The sequence below is a fragment of the Esox lucius genome, chromosome 3 (genome assembly GCF_011004845.1).
Source record: "Esox lucius isolate fEsoLuc1 chromosome 3, fEsoLuc1.pri, whole genome shotgun sequence".
Taxonomy (NCBI): Eukaryota; Metazoa; Chordata; class Actinopteri; order Esociformes; family Esocidae; genus Esox; species Esox lucius.
The window spans coordinates 21,886,584-21,907,458 of NC_047571.1; the positions used below are offsets into that span (position 1 = coordinate 21,886,584).

The following is a 20,875-nucleotide window of genomic DNA, read 5'->3' on the forward strand; positions in this document are numbered from 1 at the left end:
TCTGATGGATCGTGGCCACTTACAGGTTACAGTATATTACTGTCCTACCTACAGTAACCCCCCACCACTTCCTCTCTGATGGATCGTGGCCACTTATAGGTTACAGTAGATTACTGTCCTACCTACAGTAACCCCCCACCACTTCCTATCTGATGGATCGTGGCCACTTACAGGTTACAGTATATTACTGTCCTACCTACAGTAACCCCCCACCACTTCCTCTCTGATGGATCGTGGCCACTTATAGGTTACAGTAGATTACTGTCCTACCTACAGTAACCCCCCACCACTTCCTATCTGATGGATCGTGGCCACTTACAGGTTACAGTATATTACTGTCCTACCTACAGTAACCCCCCACCACTTCCTATCTGATGGATCGTGGCCACTTACAGGTTACAGTATATTACTGTCCTACCTACAGTAACCCCCCACCACTTCCTATCTGATGGATCGTGGCCACTTACAGGTTACAGTATATTACTGTCCTACCTACAGTAACCCCCCACCACTTCCTCTCTGATGGATCGTGGTCACTTACAGGTTACAGTATATTACTGTCCTACCTACAGTAACCCCCCACCACTTCCTATCTGATGGATCGTGGCCACTTACAGGTTACAGTATATTACTGTCCTACCTACAGTAACCCCCACCACTTCCTCTCTGATGGATCGTGGCCACTTACAGGTTACAGTATATTACTGTCCTACCTACAGTAACCCCCCACCACTTCCTATCTGATGGATCGTGGCCACTTACAGGTTACAGTATATTACTGTCCTACCTACAGTAACCCCCCACCACTTCCTCTCTGATGGATCGTGGCCACTTACAGGTTACAGTATATTACTGTCCTACCTACAGTAACCCCCCACCACTTCCTCTCTGATGGATCGTGGCCCCTTACAGGTTACAGTATATTACTGTCCTACCTACAGTAACCCCCCACCACTTCCTATCTGATGGATCGTGGTCACTTACAGGTTACAGTATATTACTGTCCTACCTACAGTAACCCCCACCACTTCCTATCTGATGGATCGTGGCCCCTTACAGGTTACAGTATATTACTGTCCTACACCTTCACCCCACAGCCCTGCACATATTGTTCTGTTCAGCTTTCATTTCTGTTCAGCTTTCATTTTCTTGTGTTTGAAATATGAATGTTCTATGTGAACTCATTCTTACACAACCAAAATGTTTAGTATTAATTTTACTACCTTCGCAAACAAACTTTTTTCTTATAATTTATCGTCAGGGAAAAGGGATTACACAAATGGATTTGGGTCAGAAATATTTGACTAAAAGATTTTGACTGACCTGTTTATCAAAGCGCATATATCTATAGGGTTGAAATGCATGTATAGGAAATTGTCTACTTAATGAAACGGTTCCCCATTGTGGGATAGAACCCTTTGATGTTTGATTAGATGACAATGTCAGCCAATCTGACATACAAAAAAGCGGGCATGCATAATTCCCCTATCAAAAATCAAAAGCACAATTTAAGTATGTTCTCCACTGTCACACAAATATTCTTAGGTTTTCTCTAGAGTTGATGTTCACAACAGGTGGGTAATATTGTAGTACAAAACATTTCAACGTTGTTTTTAACATGACACAAATCATGAATAGATAATGAGGCACATCTTGCGGAGAATGTCATAATCAAAAGATGATGGGAAATCGTGGGGGGGCAGTTATTGACTCTGAGGCGAAACATTAGAAAGAGCCAGGTGGACAGAGAGTTATTCATGTGAATGTGTAATGCCGATAAGTCTGTGCAAACTAGTTGTTATTGTCATATGTTACAAATGCTTTAAATATAGTACCAAAATGTTGTTTAAACATGTTGGCCCTAAGACCAGCCTATCAGGCCTGACAACTACGTTCCTGGTCGTGAATTTAGATTATAGATCTGGATTCTGCCTTTTGACAGCTTGACAGGATTATTGATGTTCAATTGAATACCTCACGTCTGTCTAAAATGTCTGGATTCCATTGATTTTCTCTGTCAATATTGTTGTTGCGTTACAATGCACATATATAGATACATTATATATAGTGTTTATTTATATCTACAGTATTTATATATATAATTACCTTATATCAATATTGACAACCGTTGTTGCTTTGTTGTCAAGGCTTGTTTGTACATCAGAAGGTGTATAGCATTTTGAATTGAAGCCGTTACAGAGAAGACAGCCATGTGGAAGCAGTAAAGACATGAATAATGTCCTATTTTCTTAGATCATTGTCAGGCATCCTATTATGTCTGTGCTACACTGCAGAAAGCTTGGTGGCTTTGGGCCCTGAGTACTAGGAACAAGATTGAGACCCATGAGATGAATATCCTTAAAGCACAGGAAGTAGGAAGTAGACCTAATACAAGCATGTTGATTGACACCTCACCAATCTGACAGGAATACAGCAAGACGTTGACTTCAGTTAATGACAGTTTTCATGTCCTCTGCGAACCATATTTAGATCCTTTTTCTGGTGGATCATACACTTCACTTCTGTCTGTCTGTCTTCTCTGCCTTTTTGTCCCACTCTCCCTCCCTCTCTGTGTTTGGTCTAATCTCGGATTCAGGTGTAAAGATGTGTTGTTTTAAAAACACAAACATGGGGGTTCTCTCTAGAGGGTTCTGCTTTTGAAAACATTCCAATCTATATGCAGATGGGCACTATCTGCCAGGGATTTCAACCAGTCATCTCCACCATATGGCATAAACACATTATTCCAACACTGTTTTGTCATATAGTTTCCTGCTTAAGGGGGATATTTGTTTTAAATATCAGCAAAATGTACGTGTTTGTGGAAGAAGGGCATTAAAGGAATTTGAGAACATTAAAGGAATTGGAAGAAAACCCCAAAACAAATTTGTGCTTTGTTGACTTCAGACTTCAGGATGTTCAGACTTGACTTCAGGATGTTCAGACTTGACCCTGTGCGTGTTTTAAGGATCTTGAGGCTTGGCTCAGTGCGTGTTTTGAGGATATTGTGACTTTGTTTTTGTATGAGTTTTGCGCTGACCGGTGGTCATTATGCTGTATATTTGGGTTTTGGAGTGTTATTGAAGAGTGGACTTAAGTCATAGCCAGAAGGCATGGCTCCGATGACAGGTATATGTCTTCTGTTGAGACTGAAGGCAAACACCCAAGCTCAGGATTCACTTTTCAAAACAGCTTTCCGTGTGATGCATTTAAAGTGTGGAGGCGTTCACAGGAATCTTTTCAGAATACAGAAACCTCCCATTCTTTGTGTTAGACAGTAGGCTCCAACGTCTGGAGGAGAGCCAGACAGACAGAGGGTGGGGTGGGGGAGGTGTAGGGAGCCTTTACCGGTATAGCTGTTTCCATGGTTACCCTGAAGCTGTTATCTCACGGTAGCTGGACTGAGTAAATTACTGATACCTACAGCATCTGCCGAGCGATGAACCCTAATTGCGGCTTTATGGAACATCACTGTCCCCGCTCCTTTGACATCCAGTCTAATAAATACTGTTTTCTGAAGCTTTTTCATCCAACTGTCAATAACCTTTCACCTTTGGAACACGTCAACTTTCACCTCAGATTTGGTATGATACCATTTCCTAAAGAGAAAGTACAGAGTATTGTGTCTACAGACTTAGTGAGCATGCCATTATCGAGAGAGGCTTACAATAGGCAGACCTGGCTTTCCACAATGTTAACGCTGGCCATGAAGTGGGTGTGAAGTAGAGCTACTCATCCTACCCTCTTATCAAATGTGCAACTACATTAGAGACACATATTTCCATCATATCATACCGACACGCAAATAATGTAAAACTAAATGAAACATTGATAAACCCACATGTCTGTTGGGTAAAATGCAATTACAGCAGAAACATGTGGTCAAACCATTAACATTAAAACAGAGGCAGCCTGTGAAGCAAAAACAACATTGTGAACAGAACCCATACTCATCTCTTATTTATTTACCTTTGTCTTTTACGACATTGCACATAGCTTATAATATAACATCCCAAATGCTGGTATCCTTTTTAAAATGGAGTGTAATGTGTATGTAAAATGTCTGATATTTTATTTTAGGCAATTTAAACAAATATTTCCCATGCCAATAAAGCCTTTTAAATTGAATTGAGAGAAAGGTTACTGGAGAGAAAGAGACACATGCAGAAAGGTAGAGAAAAGGAGAGGTAGAGGGGGAGAAACATATAGTAAGAGGTAGATATTAAAGTTTTAGTGAGGGAAAGCAAGAGAGACAGTGAATGAGAGGTAGAGAGAGAGAGAGAGAGAGAGAAATGGGGAGAGAAAGAGGGGTAAAGAGAGAAGGGGAGAGAGATAAACGGAGACAGATAGGGAGAAGAAGAGAGAGAGGGAATGAATGAGCAGGTGTGTGAGTACAGATATGAGTGTGATTAAATTAACATTGTGAAATTGGAATTAATTATCTGTATACACACATGCACACACACACACACACACGCACACACATTCAGACACACACCCTGCAAAGACTCAAGTGGATTACTGTGTTCATGTCTGTGTGTGTTTATCTTTGTCATACTGTGTGTGTCTGTGTTGGCCTGTGTCTGTGCATTTGTCTGTTTGTCTGTATCTGTCTTTGCTTGTCTCTGTGTTTGTCTGTGTCTCTCTGTGCATATCTCTGTGTGTGACTCTTTGTGTGACTCAACATGGTGTAATCAGTTTTTCTTACTGTTTAACTCTGCATTGTTGGAAAGGATCATTTAGCATTTGGCAAATATATATATATATATATATATATATATATATATATATATATAATGTTAGCTCTGGCCCAATCCATATTTTTCTGGGACCAATCAGACAGAACCCATTGGCTTCTGGGACCAATCAGATCATTTGGTTGTCTTCTGGGAGATGTTCAGATCCAGACATGTCTGTGGGCTTGGAGTTTGTCTGGTGCTACTCTAATGTAGTAGGCAGGTTCATGGTTTATTTGTGAATTTGTAAAAATTCACAAATAACAGTAAAAAGTCTTGACATTTTTTTTTCTTCTCCATGGTTTCAACCGACCCAGAAAATGTAGAGGAGTTAAGATGAATGGTTGTCTTTTTAAAGATGCCTTTTGGGATTTTGGGGAGTATTATGAAATGTCTTTATTCCTTTCTGAATGTCTTTGCCCAGCATTTTGGCTGCACAGCACCACTTTTACAACCAGTAGCCAAAACCCCCAGAATGCATCTATAAATTAGGTCTTCAATAACTGACAGGACAGGTGAAAAAACCCCATTTACACTACCTCATTTAACAACGATGCCTTATGTGCGTCACATTTACTGAAAGTCATTAGCTCAGTCGACCTTACACACCATTACTAACTACTAAAAATGACTCCTATCTTGGTATCCTTGAGGGCCGTAGCAACAGAATACCATTCAAGTCCATGATGGGTGGATCGGCAGCCACATTGAGCGAACCCATTGGATTGCATTGATTTATTCTTCCAGTGGTCCTTGGTTACCGTCTCATCTTTTTTCCCCACCTATCTTCTCTCCGTAGTTGTGACCCAGGCATCCTCCATAGTAAACATGCGTAGAGTCACCCATCCTACAATACGAGAGTCTCTGGCTGGGTTTGCCCACCTCCCCTGTGTCTTCACCCTTCAGCCCAATGAGCCCAGTCCCTCCAGCAAGCCATCCCAAATCCAGTGGACCCGAACCTGGGTAGCAGGTGGAGAGGGTATTCCCTTGGAGCAGACGATTCTCTCAGTCAGAGGTAAGATTAGTCCTAAATTAAAGCAGATGATTCAAAGACTTTCAACAAGGCAAGTTTCCATTGACATGGATGTGAACATTTCGCATTTAGATTTTTGTAATACACTATGAATTCAGAAACATTTGACAATGTCATTTGTTATGATAAAACAATGTATAGTGCTGGTGTATACATTTCTATAGAATAATGTACCTTTTTTAATTCTTTGCCGAAGGTGAAACGTTGAACGTGAATAAAGCTTTTGCTGGACGGGTCAGGTTGCTTGGATACACCACTAACAACCTAAATGCTACCATGGAGATCTCTGGCCTTCGTATCAACGACACAGGCACCTATCACTGCCAGATAGTCGTGGGCGATCACTACGAGAGAGACATAGTGCCCCTTGTGGTCTTGGGTGAGTGATTTTACTAAATCTAACTGGTCTCTAAACTGCTGGGATTATTATTGCGATGGCTTTTTTCCTTCAAAACAGCATGACTTTATAATACCCCTATACTATAGGACAAAAATGTATTTGTTCCTTTTGTTATTAAAGACGTATGTTGTGTAATAAGTCTTTAATTAGGGTAATATGTGAACCACTGGTCATTCCTACAAAGTTCAAGTTCAAAGTTCAAGCTCATTAACACTTTCTAAAACCTTGTGCAGATAGCACCGTACTAGTATGGATACATTTAACTTAGAATAAATAACAACTTAGAAATCTAAGAGGGAAATGTGAATTTTAAGCTAAAGAGATATGAGCATCTTTGGCTAGCTTAGTTGCTTGCATAAGCACCTTGTAAGAGAGAGAGTGATTTCGGCATAGTTGTATATCAGGATCGACAGGCTCTATAACTTGTTAACACCAAACCTTCTCTAGAGATCACCTTTGACTGTCCAGAAATGCTGTGTCTGAAGCAAAACTAACATCCAACAATAGAAAACCAGAACTGTCAATCAAATATCTCAAAGTGCATTAGCTCAGCCTACCTGCCTGCTGTTTGGGTGTAAACAACTCTTTCCTAAAACAGTATGTTACCACGAATTAACAAGATATTTAGTAGAATACAACTTTCTGTCATATTAGCCAAATGCAAACAACACATATCACATCAATCCGCAACATTTACAGATAGCTGTCAGGGAAAAAATATCAAGCATTCTTTGTCGGAGCAGAATTCTCTTGTCTGAAAGGTTACATACGCCTCTGATGCACCACTTTTTTAATTGTCTGAAAGGTTATCAGTTGCCGCTATTGACATGTTAGGGTAGCAGCATTGAATGTCTGGAAAAGGTATTAGCATAATTATTAAGTGTCTTACAATTCTACATGGACAGTAACATTTCATTGGTTGACCTTCGCCAGTGAATGAAAATCCTAATTATGTTCATGCTTGTACCATTTCCAATCTGTTTGGCTGAGACAAGGACACTTTTGGCATCAAAATGCAAACCTCTCTGTGAGTGTTTCACGGCCTGCTGAAACAGCCCCATTGGGATTGTTCTGAATTCCGTGCTTGTTCGTTTCTAGTGAATACAAATGTGACTGGTTGTTCGGTTCCTTGTGGTGTCAGAGACACGCTGTAGGGACGGACACAGAGGTTCTCCAACAACCTTGTGTCTGTCTGTCACCTCTGTCCCTCTTCAGGTGTGGTGTTCCATTACCAGTCTCCTAGCGACCGTTACGCCTTCTCGTTTGATGACGCCCAGCGGGCCTGTCAGGAGAACTCAGCCTTTATCGCCACGCCGACCCAACTGTGGTCAGCGTTCCACAGTGGCTATGCCAACTGTGCTGCTGGATGGCTATCTGACCAGACTGTCCGGTGAGGGCACAAACACACACACACTTAAGAACACTAAGCATGAACACATTTAAAAACACACAGAGCACACAAACACTTTAAACAATAAAACTCAGAGCGTGTCATTCTGTTTGATGATTTCAACATCTGCTGCCAACTCTCGGATCTCTGATCTTGTTAGCATTATCTCCACAGATACCCTATCCAGTCAGCAGAACATGGTTGCTATGGACACCAGGAGAATGCAGCTGGTGTGAGGAATTATGGGAAGAGAGACCCTAATGAGCGGTTTGATGTGTACTGTTTTGCCAGGGACCTGGAGGGTGAGACACACATGCATGTACACACGCATACACGCGCACACACACACACACACACACACACACACATAGAGCAAGACAGTTAAACATCTCACTTCCAATCCTATTCAGTTTTATAACATTGCATCTCTCTTTCTTTATCACTTTCTTTTTATCGCTCCCCCCTCTCCCCTCTTTCTTTACAGGGGAGGTATTCCATTCATGGGTCCCGGGACGTTTGACTCTGTCCTCTGCCTCCGATCGCTGTGTCTCCCTGGGTGGACAGTTGGCCACAGTGGGACAGCTCTACCTGGCCTGGAGGGCCGGGCTGGATAGCTGTGCTCCAGGCTGGCTCTCTGACGGGAGTGTCCGCTACCCCATCACCAAGCCCAGGCAGGGGTGTGGAGGGGACCAGCCAGGAATCCGGACCATCATACCCAACACTGATGAAAGCACAACCAGCAGTGGATCAGCTAATTCTACTGATACCACACCATTGTACAATGCCTACTGCTACAGAGGTGAGAGGGAAGCCCACATCTGTACTGGGACTGCTGAGATCAAGGTGCTCAGCAGTTGTCCTCTGTAGCTCTGTTGCTTCCTGAAATTACAGGGTTAGGAGGGTCGACTCCCGTTGGGAGCCAGAAGGAAAAGAAGTAGGAAAATATATCTGCTGCTGTGACTGCGACTCTCTTCTGTAGAGTGTCTGCTTGATGGCTAATATTTAACAATGTCAATGTTCATAGGCTGCATGTCAGTCTAAAATGGAAACTCATCTCTCACGTTGTCACTGACACTTTGGCATTGCAATGAGGAAACAAACAAGACAATTCATTACTTGTTAAGAATTCCTTCTTAGAGGTGAAGCTATGGCGACCTCACTATCACCAGTGATCCATGTCATTAAAATGGCTTGTGTAGTAACCATGACGATGCCTTTGCGCACTATGACATTTGTTGGCGACGATGTTACCATAGGAATACCAGCTGGGTTCCTGGTTATATTCTAGGCAGAAAATACCCAGGTAGAAGGTAAGCAATAGGGCATGAGTGGATGTTGTAAATGGCCAATATATCACGGCTAAGAGCTGCTCTCAGGCACCACACATTGCATAGTTCCTGGACACAGTGCTTAGTCGTGGTATATTGGCAATATATCACAAACCCTCGCAATGTATTATTGGTCTTATAAACTAGTTACCACAGCAATTAGAGCAGTAGAAAGGCATCTCATAACAGTGGTATACTGTCTCATATACCGCCGCCAGTGTAAATGTAATCATATTCACAGGGCCAGCGCTGTTGATAATAAGCATGCACTGGTGCCTAGAAGTCTTTCTCATTTATGCAAAGAGTTTTTTGGTATTAGAATCCTCTTGTCTTGATCTTTGTTATCCTCGACCTAGGTTATGTTGCCCTGTCTCTATGTAAAGAGGGAGAAGGAGGAGGGAGGTGATTCAGTTGACATGAATCCATTGCTCATGCTATCCATGAATTCGTGGTCATGTTTTATTCATAGGGGTTTAACATCTTGGACATGAATACTCTACAGTCCCTATGGTCTTAGGTTCACAGGCATCATTTTACCTGGACATTTCAGTCACGAGTTTCGAAATGAATCTGGACTGAGTAAACCCTCCACTGACTCTCAGTGTGCCTTACAGGGAGCGTAAAGGAGCCAGGCCCCATATCTACCATCTACAAATCTCTATGGAGGCCCTGGAACTACCTGAGCAGCACCATCGGCTCTGACACCTCAGCAGGAGACAGCGTTGCCCTGGCTACTGAATCCACCGGCAGTCCCCTGACCCCCGGTCAGTCTTGTTCAGTGGATGTGGAGTAAAGGCTTTGACTTACTGACTCCGATTTTCTAAGTTGTCCTCCTCTGTCTCGTCGTCACAGAGAGTGAGAATCTTTCACCTTCTGAGGACCTCACACCCTCAAACTGGACCGGGTTGGTTGATCTGGAGCAAGAAGCCCACTCTTGTAAGGAACGTTGCCTAAAAGTCTGAGCAACATTGTCTGTGTGAAACATTGTCAAAAAGTCAAAGAAACATTGTCTATGTTACACATATAGCCCACTTGTTCTGACCTGGTTTTGCTTGATGGTTTTATTGTCCTCTCAGCCTGGGACTCCTGGTCCTCAGATTCCTCTGAGGGGTTTGTCACCCTACGGCTCAGCCTAGAAGAGAAATCTCTATTCTGGGGGGACCTGGAAGACATGGATCCTGAGTCTGGAGCTTTTCTCAGACCTCCAGCCACCCCCAGCCCCGGTCCAAGCTTCAGCACTAGCCTCAGTTCCAGACTAAGTTTAACCACTCAGGAAGAGGAGCCAATCTCAATGCCCGCCCCCACTGAAAAAAAGGTTGCTCACTTTTTGCAAATGTGGTTGACTACATGCACTTTATCAACATGGTTCTTTGGCATATCAAAGCATTTCAGTTCCTGTATTACAGTATATTCATTTTTCATTCATTTTGGTCTGTATCTCAAGGTGATAGCCAAGATAGTGAAGTCTATGTGGAAGCCATGGGACTACCTGACAGGGGTAACAGAAGCTGCCCAAGGACCAGTCAGTCCAGAGAGGGATAGAGAGGGAACCCCAGAGGGCTCTGTGACTGGCAGCGGATCTGTTCCCACTGGCTCTTCAGGTTAGTCCAGACATTACGTTTCTGTTTTGGGTACTGAGACATGCAGATGTAATGAAGGGAACCCTTGTTTTCTGCCTTATTAAGCATATGATTCTAATAAAGGTTTTCTATTTAGCTATTGAGCTGTGAGGTGGGACTGGTAAAAACCTATAGCCCAACAGAAGACTTATAGCCCAATAAAGATCTATAGCCCAATAAAGGCTTCGGCCCCTCTGGAAACACACTGTGAATGCATGACACTCTCTCTGCTACGCTTTGGCAGTATCTCACTCTATCGCTCTCCGCCCAAACCTTTCACTGCATTCGTCCTTTCTAGTCCCTTTGATGTCTTCTCGCTCCTCTTCCCTCTGGCTCCTCTTACCTCTCATAGGGTTACCCTCGTGGGGTCGTGGGTGGTGGGACAGCTCCGATGTGGGGGAACTGGACACCCACACGCCCGTCACCGGTGTGCCATCAACGTCCCCAGGCCAGGTCCCCTCTGCCACGGCCACTGAGAGCCAGTCCTCTGCCCCCGTCTCCAACCCCGGACGGTGGGAGGCTGCCTCAGAGTCCGCTACGCACCCGGAGAGTAAGTGGATCCAGGTGGACCCCCGGAAGGTTCAGACGTCACCCCAGCCGGATGACGGGAGACGGGGAGAGGTCCCCACCAGAGTGGATGTCCGGGCAGGTGCAGGGAGAGGTATAGCTGAAGAGGAGGGGAGTGCTGCGGGGACCTCCGAGGAAGCCAGAGGGGAGATCCAGTTCACATATCGCCACGCTGCGACCGACGCGCCCAAACTCCGACTCCCTCCTTCAGAAGAGACAAGCACGAGTAAGGACCAGCCAGGATATAGTCCCAGCCCCTCCCAACCCCACGTCAGCAGCTCCACTTCTGGGTCAGACTTTAGGGACTCTTCCCCTTCACCCAAACCAGATACTGGAGCTCCGGCCCCTCCACCTTCCACTTCAGTCAGCTCCAAGGAGACCGCCCCATCCGGCTCCTGGGTCCCGGTAAAGAGTGCTGCGATGGAGCATGGAGGGGAGGGCGGGGAAAGGGGGCCCCTGACGATGCCCTCCGGATCACCAGTGGAGGAAGATACAGTCTGGTCTTACACACTTGGCTCTGGGTTGCCTAGCAACGTGGATGAGGAGGCCGGCGGATTCAACCGGAGCAACGGAACTCTTGGCTCGGCAGGTAAGTATACGTCTGTCTGTCTGTCAGCATGTCTGACTGTCAGCATGTCTGTCTGTTACCATGTCTGACTGTCAGCATGTCTGTCTGTTAGCATGTCTGACTGTCAGCATGTCTGTCTGCCTGTTTGCTTCCAAATCAACTGTTTTTCCCCACAAAGCTTATCAAAACAAAAACCTCTTATTTCCTATTCCTGTCTATCATGGCCTCAGTCTCAGGGATCTCTACAATCCCCATGGTTGTTTCCTCGCTGCTGTTTTTTCAATCTGTTTTTCAATTCAGAGATAACAGTGCTGCCTTCCAAACACCAGTTTTCCCTGCTCAATCCTCTATGGAATAGGAAGGTAGTCATGCCTCGATAGATATGGGTCTGATTGTGTTTACTGCAATTATGTATACTGTAAATCCGGCACCTGCTTCAGTGTCTCTTTCTCCAGAGCCGTTTCTCAACTGATAATGAATGACGCTTGTGGCTGGATCACCATGTTGCCTGCTCTCCCTCGGGTGTTCCTGCATCATACATTTCTGTGGTGATTTGTTTTCGTTCTCCCTGCAACAGTGAGGGCCATGTATAACCAAAGACCGGGATTTGTATCAGGGAATTGTTCTGGAAGGGACGTCAGAGAAAAAGCACGTCACTGAAATCACGTGATGCGATGTTACTCGTCGAGTTGGCAGCCTCTGGAGTGTTTTACTTTATCGACCTGTATTAACCCCTTAGTTCCATCCTTTACTTAAACAGTCCCACTACACAAACGCAAACAGCGAATGAAGGAGAACATTTTATTTTGTATTATTTTATATCAATTTATCTCTCTTTCTGTTTGTATTTGTGTGTAAACGTCTATGTGTGTGTTCGCGTGTGCGTGTCTGTGCGTGTTTTCCTGTGGCCGCGTGTGTTTTAATGCGTGTGTTTGGACAGAGTAGAGAGGTGTCCAGTGTTTGTTTTCCCTCACTTATTAAGTGGACCTCACCAGGCTGTATAACAGACCAGAGGTCTCAGATTCCTCATACAGGACCTGCCCTAAAGGCCCTCTGTCACACTCTCCCAACAGGAGGCTGATAAGGGAGAACAGACAGAAATAATGGCCAGAAAGTCATGAATGGAAACCATGAGTGTGATGTTTGATACCCTTTGATTCATTCCATACTATCCTCCCCGATTATGGTCTCAACAGCCACCTGTGCTCTCAACCTCTTCCCTTTTCCTCTCACTCAGCTGTTCGCCTGCTTCTTTTTTCTCTCTCTATCTTTTCATAATTCTCTTTCACTCTTTCTCTTTGTCAATTTATCCAAGCCTGTGGCTACACAATGGACATTTGTAGGTCAACACCAGCTGCTGGTCTGAGTTGTTTGGTCAATTAATGCATGGGTCCGGAGGTCAAGTGCTGGAAAGGGATAGCCAATCAGTTAATTCTCTGGAATATTGATATGTTTGCTCCACTCGGGTTAGTGAATAACCAGCCACAGCTCCTTTATCTGTCTCTCCTAAACACTCACTCATGCACACACAAGCAAATGCATATACATACATAAATACATACACACTCTCAAAATACTGTGTATATATTTGACTAGAATGGGTGTGTCAAAACCTTGACTGGTACTGTATGTATACACACATTATGTATTAATTGTTTTATTGGTCCTTTGACCATCATAAAAGCTCCAAACAGTGACGTTTGTAAGGACTGGTCTTGACCTTGACTACTGCAGTGATAAATGTCTGGCTTAGTAGCAACAACGCATCACAAGCCCTAGCATAGAACCTCGAATGAAACTAACCTTAAAGGTTGGCCTTAATGTGTCTATCGCCTTGAAACACGAAAAGCCTATCATTTGTATTCCAACACTTTGCACAGGATCTGGAAATAAGAAGTACGGATGATATATAGAATTTAAGAAATTGGTACTTTAATAAAAGGAGCTTTTTTAAATATATAGACCAACAAACACATGTATGCCTGCTCAGTGCTGTTATTGTTGAAATACTGAAATTCAATTAAGTGAATGGAGTCCTTGAGAGAGGCCCCATCTTCCCCATCAAAGAGCAAGTGCAGCAATCCCATCAGGACTCAATACATACAAGTATAGTACAAAACACTTGAATTTAACATAATGATACATAGTTCATAGTACTCTGTAAAGAAACCCAGTACAAGTGTCCATTCAGAGATGGTTGGGAAAGGCAGACACCCTTAGCTACATGGATCCTATTGGGAGGGCAGGCCCGGTCTCTGTTGTCCACGGTATCACTGTCCTCATCCACCAACCCCCAGCCCACCATTATTACACAAGTACAACATCAATAATGGAACTGGCCCCATTCTGATAGCGGTCTGTGGTGATATGTTTAGTTGAGATGCTTCATCTGTCTGTTTCTGAGGGCCTGGTAGAGAGCCAACATGATGGCTGATTATTGTGTGGATGTCAGACAGTAACAGATGTCTGCAGTGTTGGAGATAGAATGAGCCTGCAGGCCAGTCATGGCCTGGGTATTGATTCTTCTGAGTGCTGGGTAAACACACACACACACACACACGCACAAGCCCATTGTAAGGAAGAACACACACACACACACACAAGCACATTGTAAGGAAGAGCGCACACACACACTCAAACACACACACACACACACACATACTATAAAAAAAGAGAATGCACACAAAAAATCATACACCCTCAAACACACACACACACACACACACACAGCACTCACATTCCTGTGTGTCAGAGGGTGGCAACAGAACAAAGAATCAAGATTCCTTAAGGATCCACTTAGGGAACAGACGTGCATCACAGGGACTGTTGATATGGAAATGGTTAATTATCCTGTGAATAATGATTGGCTAAATGTTAGGGGAACCAGGGTGCCCAGTAAGTGGTCTGTTCATCACATCCAAAGTTATTTTCTCCATGGTAACCATGACAACAAAGGCCAGGAGGAAGACGATGGGTGGTTGAAGTAAGATCTGGAGGACCTGGAGATTTAATTAAAAAAACGTCTTTGTGTGGAAGGGTTTGGCTCTAACCGCTGTGATTTCCACAGCGGTCTACATCTGTGGTGACGGTTCACAGTCGTTCACCCTCTCACATCATCGCCTCATGATGCCGAGGTGGCTTTACGAGTCTGCCCCCCAGGGCAGGGCAGACTCAGCACAACCCTGTGGTTACGCAGCACTTTCCAGCCCGTCCAGCAGAACAGAGGGCAATTAGGCACTGCTGAGAGACAGGGAGCAAGCTGCATTAACTTTATACCTCATTCATTTTAAGGTTGAGGGTTGAGATGGAGGGTGTGTGTGTGTGTATGTCTGTGTGTCTATCTGTAGACTGTGAGTCTCTATACAGCTTAGAGATAAAGAGATGCATTCTATATGGAGTGAAAAAGAGACAAAGGGCAACAGAGGTGTCTGTGCTCTTGGCAATGTTTAGTTTATCCACTATATTCATTTATTAACAGTTGAGAAGGGTTATTGTAAAGCATTCTGCCCTCCAGTCTGAGGATATCTTAATATTTTATGCCAGACAACCGAGCAGCAAAAAATCGACATTCATACTGTTTGGCTGCCTTCCATCCAGCCTCAGGGAGGTACTGTTCCTCATCTGTTTCTGCTTAGAAAGATAATCCAGGTGTCTTACTGGCATTGAAATTAGAAAAGAACCTTCCAAGGTCATTCCTCTGCTTTATCCTTCCTCCCATTCGGTTGAGATATAGATGAGGTAATTTGTATGGTTCTCATGCGCTTTACTCTCTCAAAGGGGATGACGGCTTTTGTTTCCTGTTGAGTCGGGTTGTTTCCACCAGTGTTGTCCCCCCTCCTCCCGAGAGTCTCAGGAGTCACGGCAGAAGAAACGTCTCAGACTGTGAAGTCGTGATAACCTGTTTGACGCCTGACAACAACAGGATCATCCAGTCTCCTGCGGTCGGAAGTGAACCTCCATTAATTTATCGTGACAGCCGGTCCACTCTGAGGAATGAGCACCGTGGGCGAGTGACAAGTCGTGCATCTCCAACAAATGAATGAATGATTCATTAAGGTCTCTCTTTCAGGTGCGGAGGAGCCCTGCCTCACCAATCCGTGTCTGCATGGAGGGAAGTGTCTACCTCAGGGCCAGGGCTACAGCTGTTACTGCCCACAGGGCTTCACAGGGGAGAACTGTGAGATTGGTGAGTTGACCACCAAAACACATGATTGGGAGCGTATTGGTGTATAATTAAGAGGTCTTGGGGTTCTGACTGGGGTTCCAGTTGAGGGTTCCGGGTTGGTGTTCCAGGTGGTTCTGACAGGGGTTACAGGTGGGGGTTACAGGTGGTTCTGACAGAGGTTACAGGTGGGACTTCCAGGTGGGGGTTGCAGGTGGTTCTGACAGGACTTTGTGATGGTAATTCCATTGACCGGAACTCTTAAAGGAGTTAGTACAGAGACAAAATTCTCTTGGCATAGTTAGTAGTTTAGTTGCAAATAGGGAGAGTACACAGGTTACCAAGTAATGGTGAATAATCTCTAAAGCATTTGGAAGTACATTCAATACTTATAGAGGAATGGGTGGAGATAAGAATCTGCATGCAATAAAACAACATGTTCGTTATCCATCCTACCCCTTGTTGTGTATCTTCCTCTATCCTGTCCTAAAACCCACTGTTCTGCATCTACCCCCGTCCTGCTGAAGATTTACATTCACCTTGACACCTCATACTTCCTTTCCCACAGCACAACCGACATTCCTTTTCTTATCTAAACACGGGGACTCAATACTTTAATCAATAAGAATACATCAGTTCAAGACATTTTCATAACAGCTTCCAGTTGGGGGTTCCAGGTGGTTCTGAAAGGGTTTCCAGGTGGGGGTTACAGTTAGAGTTTTGATGTAATAAGTGGTGTCTTGGTTGTCAATGTCAATCACTACTCTTTGTCTTCTGGTTCTCCCTTGGATAGCTTTGTTAATGGGGACCTTTTGGATAAATAGAAACAACCAACAATGTAACCTCTTCATAGTCATGTTTTACAATTGCATTTTTTATTACTTTCCCAATTTTGTGATATGAAATTCATTATTGAGGCTCCTCTTCATTGCAACAACTCCTGGTTGTCTCGGTACAGTCGATGAGATATGTGTTCTCCAAAGCACATCCAATGACCTTCTGCTTCATTTCATGCTGGAAGCTCCAAAAGGAAGTTTCTACTGAATCCTTACATTCTGGAAGACACGCACATGCTGGCCTTGTACCGTACAGGCTCCCAAGCCACGACGAGGAGCTGCTAGAGCCCCATGAAGCAATGCTTCGTTACTAACCCGCCAAACACAGGCAATATTGGCCAATTCACTGACCTTGACAGGACCCCCGGGCATGTGTGGGCTGTGGTGAGCGCTGCAGATGTGTCTTATGAATAAACCTGGCCATGACGGTCAGCGGTAACATTTAAATAAAACCCATCTCACAAATGAAACTTTGGCTTAACGGAATATTCACCACATTTCATAGGAAAAGGGACAGCGTCTTTCCAAGGTGACACTTGCATTGGCCAGTTGATTTCTGAATGTATTTCCCTTTGACTAGATCAGTGAACAACATCATGAGAAGCATGCAGTCCACTACCAGGTTGGGAAAGGGGATTTCTTCAGTGTTTCTTCAACTGCAGCTGTGTGAACACTGTCAGGACATTCGGCTAGTCAACTGGCTGCAGGAGTCATGAGAGGAAATCAGGTGTCATATGTCTTCCTCCCATTTATTACTTCACAGTCCACAGCATCTGAGTGAAAATAAATCCCAGTGACTTTTTCAGCTGCGCTAGTCTACTTCTCTCCTCACCCTCTCTCACTGGGTACTACTGTGATGAGGAGGTGTGGGTCTCACTGGGTACTACTGTGATGAGGAGGTGTGGGTCTCACTGGGTACTACTGTGATGAGGAGGTGTGGGTCTGACTGGGTACTACTGTGATGAGGAGGTGTGGGTCTGACTGTGTACTAATGTGATGAGGAGGTGTGGGTCTGACTGGGTACTGCTGTGATGAGGAGGTGTGGGTCTGACTGGGTACTGCTGTGATGAGGAGGTGTGGGTCTCACTGGGTACTACTGTTATGAGGAGGTGTGGGTCTCACTGGGTACTACTGTGATGAGGAGGTGTGTGTCTGACTGGGTACTGCTGTGATGAGGAGGTGTGTGTCTGACTGAGTACTGCTATGATGAGGAGGTGTGGGACTGACTGGGTAATGTTGTGATGAGGAGGTATGTGTCTGACTGGGTACTACTGTGATGAGGAGGTGTGTGTCTGACTGGGTACTGCTGTGATGAGGAGGTGTGTGTCTCACTGGGTACTGCTGTGATGAGGAGGTGTGTGTCTCACTGGGTACTACTGTGATGAGGAGGTGTGTGTCTGACTGGGTACTGCTGTGATGAGGAGGTGTGTGTCTGACTGGGTACTGCTGGGATGTGGAGGTGTGTGTCTGACTGGGTACTACTGTGATGAGGAAGTGTGGGTCTCATTGGGTACTACTGTGATGAGGAGGTGTGTGTCTGACTGGGTACTGCTGTGATGAGGAGGTGTGTGTCTGACTGGGTACTGCTGTGATGAGGAGGTGTGTGTCTGACTGGGTACTGCTGTGATGAGGAGGTGTGTGTCTGACTGGGTACTACTGTGATGGGGAGGTGTGGGTCTCACTGGGTACTACTGTGTTGAGGAGGTGTGTGCCTCATTGGGTACTGCTGTGATGAGGAGTTGTGGGTCTCACTGGGTACTACTGTGATGAGGAGTTGTGGGTCTCACTGGGTACTTCTGTGATGAGGAGGTGTGGGTCTCACTGGGTTCTACTGTGATGAGGAGGTGTGGGTCTCACTGGGTACTACTGTGTTGAGGAGGTGTGTGTCTGACTGGGTACTGCTGTGATGAGGAGTTGTGGGTCTCACTGGGTACTGCTGTGATGAGGAGGTGTGTGTCTCACTGAGTACTGCTATGATGAGGAGGTGTGGGTCTCTCTGGGTACTGCTGTTATGAGGAGGTGTGTGTCTGACTGGGTACTGCTGTGATGAGGAGTTGTGGGTCTCACTGGGTACTGCTGTGATGAGGAGGTGTGTGTCTCACTGAGTACTGCTATGATGAGGAGGTGTGGGTCTCTCTGGGTACTGCTGTTATGAGGAGGTGTGGGTCTCACTGGGTACTGCTGACTGTAGAGCTGACAGAGGCTTAGTGCATAATGCAGACACAGCACCGAATGTGAGTGTGTTTATGTGTGTGGCTGGGTGGGTGGTGAATGGATTTGCAGTATTTGCTCTATAGTCTTTTTTAGTAGCCCTAACTCTCTGCATTATGCATGACAAGATGAATTATTCATAGGCAACATGGTTGTTGTGTGGTCTGACAAGGTGTGTGCATGTCTTCTGAGTCAGAGAGTTCGAATGATAGGTTAGATGAGAGGGGTCGTTCAAGGTTATGCTGGGGTAAGGTAATCACCAGAGACAAAAGAAAGTGAGGCCAATGGAATTGTAAAGCAGTTCTGATGAACGAGAAGAAACATAGCAGAAGTCACCTTTACACTGTTGAGAGCACCCTTAAAACAGTCATGGACCGAACTTAGAACTCATAAACACCTCCTTACCTGAATATCTATTTACATTCCAATCTATTTTTTGGGAGTAGGTTGTGTAGCCTAGATCTTTCAGTGAAATGTGAAAACCATGTTTTGTGTTTGGCCAGACATACAGAACAAAGTGTTACTGGTATTATGGTCCTACCAGACATTTTAGGCTACGGCAGGATTTAATTTCTGCAAACTTTTTCCAGTCTTTGTTTATCCAGTCAAGTCCTTACCAGCTCTCAGAATTAAGGATAGACATTATACACACAGTTGTACGTTTGTGTATGTAAAGTGTGTACATATGTTGATTTTTGCTGCACCCAAAGCACCATCAATTGGTATGCTGAGGGATTTGAGATGCCATTCCAATCGGGAATTCCAACTGTACTGGCTGCCAGGAACCTTAGAGTGTATGATGCTCATGTATAGGCTGTGCTCAAGAATGACTCTCATTGTTTGCCTTTCTAAAGTGGTTTTTAATCCTCACAAAGAAACCTATAGATTGCTTTTGAAACTCCATGTCTGCTATGTGTCGAGCCAATCTGTACTTAATCAAAAATAGATCTGCCTGTCTCTGAAAACTTGCTCACTTGCATGCAAAACTTTTCAACAGATCATCTATTCACTTTTACATCTAGTTTTTTATTATGTTTCAGGAATAGTTTCACACATGCTTACAATTGAATAGATTACTGCACTTATATAGAATATTACGGTAACAAATGCACTAATGTGGTCAGATTATATGATACAGCCTGTCAAGGTACACAGCCCTCTAAATATTCATTTTTCATCATCTGTTCTGATCTACAGATGTTATGTTCTTTTCTGTTAGTATATTTGCTTTGAATCTTCAGCAAATGAAAGCCTTGTTCAATAGGAGGATTTAAATCTGGAGATCAACTTCGCCAGTCAATAACTTTAAAAGGTTTTGCTCTGAACAGCTTGCTGGTAGTCTGTTGAGAGTCGTTGTCCTGCTGTATAATGAAAATCATCCAATGAACCTGGAGGCATTTGCTTGTAATGTGTAATATGCTTTTCACCGTATTTCACAGATATGGTGGTATGAGAACCTTTTTTCTTGTAATGCCGTTTGAGATTGCTTGAGCCATTCCTTTTATAGTTTTTTAATGATGTTCAAATATTCTATTTTTGGTTAACATTTTTTTATAACTTTAATTGACACAGTTTTAGACCTCACTTGGCCACACCAATGGCAAATGCGAGGCCAAGCAAAGACAGACAGCTCTTTTTGTCTGCACAAACGATGTGATGAAATACAACTGACTGACACCCGCAAAGCCTTTCAGTTGAGTGACACCTTTAAAGCCGAAGTATTTGGACAGATTAACATTATGGGATGGTTTTGTAGAGACACAGATTAAGCCTATTCTTGAACTAAAAAAAATCAAGCTCAATGGAGATTTTCCTTTTTACAGAGGACGGATGTAAGCTATGACGATACCCAAGACAAGCGGTAACCATTTAAAGATGTTTGAAGGGTGGTGTCGGCCACTAGTTATAGTATCAATCAATCGATCAATCACATTTATTCATAAAGCCCTTTTTACATCAGCGGTTGTCACAAAGTACTTTCACATAACAGCCAGCCTGAAACCCCAAAGAGCAAGCAACAACAAT

General features: G+C 44.2%; 1 protein-coding gene across 2 annotated transcripts in view; it reads left to right on the forward strand.

The window, feature by feature from the left end:
• Positions 1-20,875, forward strand: part of ncana (neurocan a) — a 46,567-nt gene that overhangs the window by 17,499 nt on the left and 8,193 nt on the right. For both annotated transcript variants that reach the window (XM_020045466.2, XM_010888118.3), the window contains 11 exons: positions 5,536-5,751; positions 5,966-6,148; positions 7,385-7,559; positions 7,734-7,861; positions 8,044-8,358; positions 9,502-9,651; positions 9,740-9,823; positions 9,964-10,202; positions 10,332-10,488; positions 10,859-11,662; positions 15,711-15,827. In XM_020045466.2, the coding sequence (XP_019901025.1) occupies positions 5,536-5,751; positions 5,966-6,148; positions 7,385-7,559; positions 7,734-7,861; positions 8,044-8,358; positions 9,502-9,651; positions 9,740-9,823; positions 9,964-10,202; positions 10,332-10,488; positions 10,859-11,662; positions 15,711-15,827 (2,568 nt within the window). The remainder of the gene's footprint in view (positions 1-5,535; positions 5,752-5,965; positions 6,149-7,384; positions 7,560-7,733; positions 7,862-8,043; positions 8,359-9,501; positions 9,652-9,739; positions 9,824-9,963; positions 10,203-10,331; positions 10,489-10,858; positions 11,663-15,710; positions 15,828-20,875) is intronic.